The sequence below is a fragment of the Littorina saxatilis genome, linkage group LG1, assembly GCF_037325665.1.
Source record: "Littorina saxatilis isolate snail1 linkage group LG1, US_GU_Lsax_2.0, whole genome shotgun sequence".
Lineage (NCBI taxonomy): Eukaryota > Metazoa > Mollusca > Gastropoda > Littorinimorpha > Littorinidae > Littorina > Littorina saxatilis.
The window spans coordinates 84,232,955-84,240,882 of NC_090245.1; the positions used below are offsets into that span (position 1 = coordinate 84,232,955).

The following is a 7,928-nucleotide window of genomic DNA, read 5'->3' on the forward strand; positions in this document are numbered from 1 at the left end:
GTTTTTGTTTTGTTGTTGTTGTGTTTTATAAGAGAAAAAACATGCATTTTCCATATCAATAAACATTTTAAATATAAATTATCAATATAAAAAAAAAGTCTGAACTAATCAATGTAATACTTTTAGATATAGAATAAAATGTGTGTTACGATTTAAGCCGTCGGCATTAACATGCAAAACTGTCCACAGGATAAAACCAGCTGTATCACTCCACCTTGATGTTTGACGTGGCCTTACAGTAAGGCTGTACGTGTTATTGTTTCTGAACGTTTGTCAAACATTGTGAATGGCACGCGTATCTATAATAATAAATAAATAAATACGAGAATTTATATCGCGCACATATCTCACCACAAGGCGACTCAAGGCGCACAGTACGAAATATGAGAGAGCCCTGAAATGCAGCGGCGCAGAAGGGACAGCGCTCTATATTTCGGGGGAAGCATGCAGGGTATTTACGTGTTTCTATAACCCACCGACCTCTGACATGGATTACAAGATCTTTTCCGTGCGCACTTGGTCTTGTGCTTGCGTGTACACACGAAGGGGGTTAATGTCACTAGCAGGTCTGCACATAAGTTGACCTGGGAGATCGGAAAAATCTCCACTTTTAACCCACCAGGCGGAATGTCATTAAATAAGTAAATGAAAAAGTACAAATAAAGATAGAAACTACTTTCTACGCAAATAATAACAAAGTCAAATATGAGCTTGGTTTTTACCGCCGTTTTTGAAACTACCATCCTTATTTGTCCAATTTAAAATACGAGGCCCACAGGTCAGTTTACACACGAATTCACGTGACTTCTATTTTTAATCGCTGTTTTTTTCTCTGTTAAAAATTGAAGGTTGTGTGCCATATTTGGTTATAATCTTTTAAAATATTGCATCTAAATAGTCGAGACTGGATTCTTTCATAACCAATGGACGCGCCTAATGTTCTTTCTTATCGGTTTCATTTAAAGCAGACTGTGCGAATGGAACAAAGAAAGGAACAGTAACATAGTGCATGCAATGATTACGACCACCCTAAACAAAATTTAAACCAAAAAAACACACACAAAACAAGCAACATGATTATGTACAGCCCATTCAGATCTAGATACATTAAACCTCAAAGCCACTTCATGCCGACATTTAAAAAACAAACTTTCTACTGATATTTACAAAACAATGTTTCAACTTAATAATCAATACATCGTAGGGAAACACTGTCTAGTGCATAACCTAGGCATGAAACCCACATCTGTCATGTCCGATTCCGCCGTGCAGTTAGACCACATTTCATTATCACAGCCACAAGCTAAATAGACTGTAGCTTTGTCGAAGAGTAAAACACTCTGTGTGGGGATCATGTTGTTTTCACATTCAAAGAAAATATGACAAGACCTTACCTGACATCGACTTGCGCACACAATAGACGGTGTTCGGAAATAACTCTGTCGGGTTTGCTTGTGAAAGAGTGAATATTCTTGCTTTTATTGAGTCAAACTCTCCCACGTGACGTTATAGGACAGTCACTAGCAAGGGGTGTGCCTGAAACACGCGCCGGGACCAGGAGCACTTTTTATAGAAAGCTTGCCTCACTAAACGTAGTCACTCTTTCACAACACATTCCAACCCGACTTAGTTATTTTCGGACTTATTCTATTGCAAGTGCAATGCTGCAATCTTTCTATCACTAAATCAACGTACGAATATCTCGCAGGTTTTTCAGAGCAGAAACACTGCCTTACTTTTTTTTCCCCCAGTGAGTTTACCGTTTGCAAACATGCTTGGTCAACTTTTTGTTCCGAAGAGCTTCTAGTCTTGGTTTTTAAACTGTCTACAACCACAACATGTGAATACAACTTTATAAAAAGCTAGCTATGTCCCATATTTACATCTAACAAAGAAAATCACCTAAAGTTATCTTCTGTTAAATAGATATTCACACACATAACCATCTGCATGTTAATGGTTACTGAGAAAAACAACTAAATTTGACATCTCAAGTTCATTTTATTCTTCTTCTTCTTCGTCGTTCGCTCAGACAGCAACTCCGGAGGCCCTGATGAAGGCTGCTGTACGCCGGAGGCTCTCCATGGGTCCATAGAGTTTGTCCCTAAGTTCATTTTATTAAACCGATGTCTCCCAGCAGGACAAATATCACTACAATACTGTATATCGTACAACAGCTGCAATAAACATGTTATAAATGTATGCATTCTTTGTGCCACACTATAGTTTGTAAGAATCAATATGAGTGACTATTCCACACGCAACAAAATATGAAAAACGTGATCAAAAAGAAGAAGAAAAACATATTTAGCGCATTGCTCCTCCGCTGTTCCGTTTGATCGCTTGGCAACACACCCAGTGTACTACTAGGATGAGAAGAAAATGGAAAAAATGATGGTGTTCAAAAAGCCACATTTGTTCTTTTTTTTTTTCTTTTTTTTTTAAATTTTTGAAACGAAAACATATCGTCGTCAAAAAAACGTCAGTGTGAAGCAGTATTTTGAGACTGGTGAGCTTTTCAGGTACATGGATATTGTTTGTTTCTTTCCATTATGTGTACTATAGCACTCTTTCCAATCTACGACATGCATTGATACCGGCACTTGAAAGACGCCTTCTTGAAAGGAAAATTGCACTGCACAAGTATGAAAAACAATGACTGACATAAAACATATATACTTGCAAACAAGGAAGGTGTTTTCGGAAAAAAATGTACAGTGAGGTACACACAGGCACGCACAAAAACACTCACGCACATTCAAAATAAACACACACACACACACACACAAACACACCACACATACATACACACACACACACACACACACACACACACACACACACACACACACGCACGCACGCACGAAGAAAAGACGAATTAAAGTGTCATCCTGAACAGTATTTACCGCATATTCTGCATTGTATAGTGAAGTTAAAGGTTTCAGCTTAAAGCAAATTATAAAGTTAAAAAGTACTACAACATATATTTATTTACTAGATGATTACCCGCTTCGCCGGGTACCGGCTTCGCCGGGAAGAAGTAGAGCCGAATACCAGGCTGCGCCTGGGACCCGGCTTTGCCGGGTGTACGCCGGCTTCGCCGGCGCACGAAAGAAAGGAGATAAACGCGCAAAACACTGGAGACCTTCTAAAAATAGTAACGTGCAGTGACCTTCTAAAAATAGTAACGTACGTAGTAACGGGAATATGGATTGACGGCACACGGAGGAAGGGAGATAATCGCGGCTGAAAACACTGGAGAAGATAAGGAAGAGTTATTGGTAGTGGATCCCGACAACAAAAAACAAACAAACAAAAATCGGTTCAGCGCGCACAGCGCTGCGCGCTGAGAGCACGTGTTGAAATATCTCATCGATGAGGTTGTGTCCGGGGTGTAGCTGAATACGGTGTCCAAATTTGAAAAAGATCCACCGAGAACTTTGGCCGTGCATCGCGAACAGACAGACAGACAGACAGACAGACAGACACTAGTCGTATATATATATAGAAGCTACATGTCCTTTTTGCAATGAGTTCGTAGATTAAACTGTCCTACCTGGAAAAGCGTCAGAAATTATTTACATAATATTCTCTAAGATAAAAATGTTTTCTGCAATTTAATTCCCTACCTGGAACATGTTCACAAAAACTTTTTTTTTTTTTTTCCCTTACACCTGTTCCTTGTCCCGGTGTGCTCTCACGCCGCCCCGTCCCTGCACTCGCTGCTCACAAAAACGTTAAAAATATGCAAACTCACGCAGAAAGTAAGTTGTTTTTTTAAGTTATCTCCTGATAGTTTAACACTTTTTTTTTTAATCTTAAACTCATTTTACTGCGTAATATTAAAAAAAAAAATACGCGTTGCACACTCTTCTTTAAAAAGAAAGCGTGGTCAAGTTTACAACTAAAGCCGGTGTCACGAACTGAAACCTCTGCTGAACAATCCTTCTCATTGCGGTCAATGCGCATGCGCCAATCTTGGATTTAAAAAATGCGACCCTTTGACCGAACGAACCATGGGTCAGGGTTAGGATTAGGGTTAGGATTAGGGTAAGGGTTAAGGTTAGGGTTAGGGGTAGGGTTAGGGGTAAGTTGTTCACGGCTTGATTAATCTCCCCATGTTAGCGCATGCGCATTGACCGCGATGAGAAGGATTGTGCAGGCAGAGTTTTCAGTTCGTGACACCGGCACACACAAAAGTGAATTTAATACATCGAAAAACGCAAGAGACTGGAATAATTAGGGTTAATCTTAAGTGAACATTACCCATCCGCACTAAAACATTTATTTATCCTATTAAAGTACAAAAAGGCCGCTGGAAATGTTGCACAAAAAAAAATCAAGTTCAAGGTTTTATGGTATGTAAAGTGTGAGGCAGATAGAGTCCACTGGAGAGGTAACAAAGATAAACATGAAGTAGTTTATACACATATTCTCAGGCGCTAAAAAAACAACCACAGTCAACAAGCCAAGTATTACATAACGACGTTGTTTCTCATTCCAGTAAGTCCAACGGGATTTATGTGTGCAACAGGGATGTGTAAAAAAAAAATAAATAAAGTGTCACATCCAATATTTCGCACACAAAATACAGCAATCGTCTATTACGGTATCTCAGGTAGAGAAAAAGTTACTGATATTATCGCACACCAAAAAATCTGCTTTTTTTCCCGCTTGTTCACCTGAGTGCAAACACACACACACACACAGACACACACACACACACACACCCACACACACACACACACACACACACACACACACACACACACACACACACACACTACTAAGTTACAGATCATATACATGAATAAATTGTTTTGTCCTGCGATATGTACAAAGGTTACATTGCATACATACTTCAAAATGTGAAGAAAAGTTGGCCAACTCTAATAGGCTCCGCTAGTCCTTTCCGTGAAAATAGCACTGCTCACCATCTCAGATCTAGCCAACCTTTTACTGGGGTTAGGACCATTCCCTCCACTTGGACACATACAAAGAATCAGGATCCTGTCTGCTTTCTGTGCAGATTTAGAATCTTGCAATGAATTTTTTAAGGTCCTTGACAGACACGAGTAGCTTTTTGAGAAATTCATATTTCAACCCCCTACCCCTCTTATTTACGAGCAAGGTATACATTAGTGATTACAGAATAATATTATTTCAAAGGAAAAACTCAGAGAATAAGACATTTTCATCACAAACTGCTATTTCTATCTTGAAAGCAAACCATTCCTGCCCTGTTGCAAAAAAAAAAAAAAAACATGCACACAAACGCATGCATGCACGCACACGCGCACAAGACCAGCATTCTCCAGTGGGAGGGTGACACTCATCTCATTATCTTGAATGTAATGAAATCCAAAAACAAAGAGACTGCCAACGTTCCAAAATTCAGAATCAAAAAACAAGAAAGGCAGGTAGTTGGAACGTTTGTTATTGACAATAACAAACGTTCCAACAACCTACCTTTCTTGGTTTTTATATTTAGTCAAGTTTTGACTAAATATTTTAACGTAGAGGGGGGAATCGAGACGAGGGTCGTGGTGTATGTGTGTGTGTGTGTGTGTGTGTGTGTGTGTCTGTGTGTGTGTGTAGAGCGATTCAGACTAAACTACTGGACCGATCTTTATGAAATGTGACATGAAAGTTCCTGGGTATGAAATCCCCATACGTTTTTTTCATTTTTTTGATAAATGTCTTTGATGACGTCATATCCGGCTTTTCGTGAAAGTTGAGGCAGCACTGTCACGCCCTCATTTTTCAACCAAATTGGTTGAAATTTTGGTCAAGTAATCTTCGACGAAGCCCGGGGTTCGGTATTGCATTTCAGCTTGGTGGCTTAAAAATTAATTAATGACTTTGGTCATTAAAAATCTGAAAATTGTAAAAAAAAATAAAAATTTATAAAACGATCCAAATTTACGTTTATCTTATTCTCCATCATTTGCTGATTCCAAAAACATATAAATATGTTATATTCGGATTAAAAACAAGCTCTGAAAATTAAATATATAAAAATTATTATCAAAATTAAATTGTCCAAATCAATTTAAAAACACTTTCATCTTATTCCTTGTCGGTTCCTGATTCCAAAAACATATAGATATGATATGTTTGGATTAAAAACACGCTCAGAAAGTTAAAACAAAGAGAGGTACAGAAAAGCGTGCTATCCTTCTTAGCGCAACTACTACCCCGCTCTTCTTGTCAATTTCACTGCCTTTGCCATGAGCGGTGGACTGACGATGCTACGAGTATACGGTCTTGCTGAAAAATGGCAGCTACTTGACTAAATATTGTATTTTCGCCTTACGCGACTTGTTTTTAATCCTGTAATCAGCAGGAACAAGACTTAGTGATCGATACGCTTCCACATGTGGGTGACAAGTTCTCAGTCTGATCGAGTTTAACACTACACACATACAATAAAACATACTCTTTTTTTGGTCTTTTTATTGTGTGGCTCTTAAGCGCAGCCACCACTATTCTTCTACTCTACACATACGAAAATCCACATTCTTGTTCTAAGAGTTGTGACATTGTTTGTAACATTTGAAGCATTAATCATTCAATGATTGCAGATTGTAGGCTACTTGAAACTAAAGCACGAGTTGCTGGACACAAAAAGAAGAAAAGCAAACACATGCGCCAAAAAAGTTAAGCTTGTCAAATAGGGTGCACAGTCGATTTCATGTATCTGAACATGAGAGAAACGTTCAGACGTCCCGAATATGTCCCGGTGAACACTCAAGAATCTCACATTGTTTCACACAGATCTGACGACATTGAATCTGATCAACAGCTTGCACATTCATATCCAGACAGCTATGACATGTATGAAAGCCTTAAAAGCACAATGTAGTTGTCATTATCTTGTCATGACACCTGTGTCATCTCATCGACTCTCACACTTCAGGAACCATCCTTTTTACACATCTAGGAAGCTTATAGATCCAGATAAAAATAAAGAATAAAAACGCCTGCACGTTTCTAACCTCGCAGTGGGTTCCGCAAGTATTTTTGAACCTACTACAACTGAAACATATTCTCTCATCCTCACACATTCTTGGAACGCAATCTACCTCGCTAGCACTGCGGCAGCCGAACGAATGTATTAATTTCTGTTTCGATTCCAGTTTTTCTCCGTTTCGTTACTGGTCACACTCACTACTTTTTCGCCAAAGTTCAATGTACTGCTTCTCCTTCATTTCAACATCCTCGCAGCGTCCGTACATGGATTCACACGTCTATATTACCTAGCTGGATGGCCATACTATCCTATCAGATTGTCTCTGGCTGGTGTCTTCCGTCTTCGGTGGTTGAGTTTGTGTTTTGCTCAGGGTGTCCTCCGATCCGCCCAAAGGATATCTGCCGTATCTGGCTGACGAGTCACTCCCTCCCGGTTTCTAACCAAGGTGTGAAGAACCCACTGTTCTTCTTACAGTCTTTGTTCCTGTCTTTCTCCAGTTCTTCCTTCATTAGTGACGTAACTCATTGCTGTTCTGTCGCCCTTCCTTTTTGCTTTCCTTTCTCTCCATTCTACTCTTCTCCCTCTGTTTTGCCTTTGTCTTTTGTACCCCCTTTGTTTTGTTTCCTCTTCCTTTTCTTCTTAGACTTCCCCTTGCCGCTATGCTTACGCACAGCCGAGAACTCACAAATGAAGCGTCTCTTTATCGTACAGTGCACATCCACCCATTTCATCCCAACTGAACCATCCAATTGCACGCAAGACTTGATAAAGGATCCAGTGTTCTTGTGTGTTCGATGATCATCTGCCCAGTTGGTGTACTTGTCAACCCTCAATTTAGTGAGGTTGACGCCTTCCAGCGCGTGCCAGTACCAGCCGTCCCCTGTCCCGGAGCTGGAGATGTCTACTCCGCCTTTGTAATAGGGCTCCCGTCCTTCAGAATGAGTGTAAAGCAGAC

At 39.7% G+C, this 7,928-nt stretch overlaps 1 protein-coding gene across 1 annotated transcript in view; it reads right to left on the minus strand.

Annotated features, from left to right (window-relative positions):
- The window catches only part of LOC138981975 (uncharacterized), a 72,394-nt gene continuing 64,466 nt past the window's right edge, over positions 1–7,928 (minus strand). The window contains exon 4 of the mRNA XM_070355170.1: positions 1–7,928. This exon is cut by the window's right edge and continues 36 nt beyond it. Coding sequence (XP_070211271.1) covers positions 7,543–7,928 — 386 coding nt within the window. The 3' untranslated portion in view covers positions 1–7,542.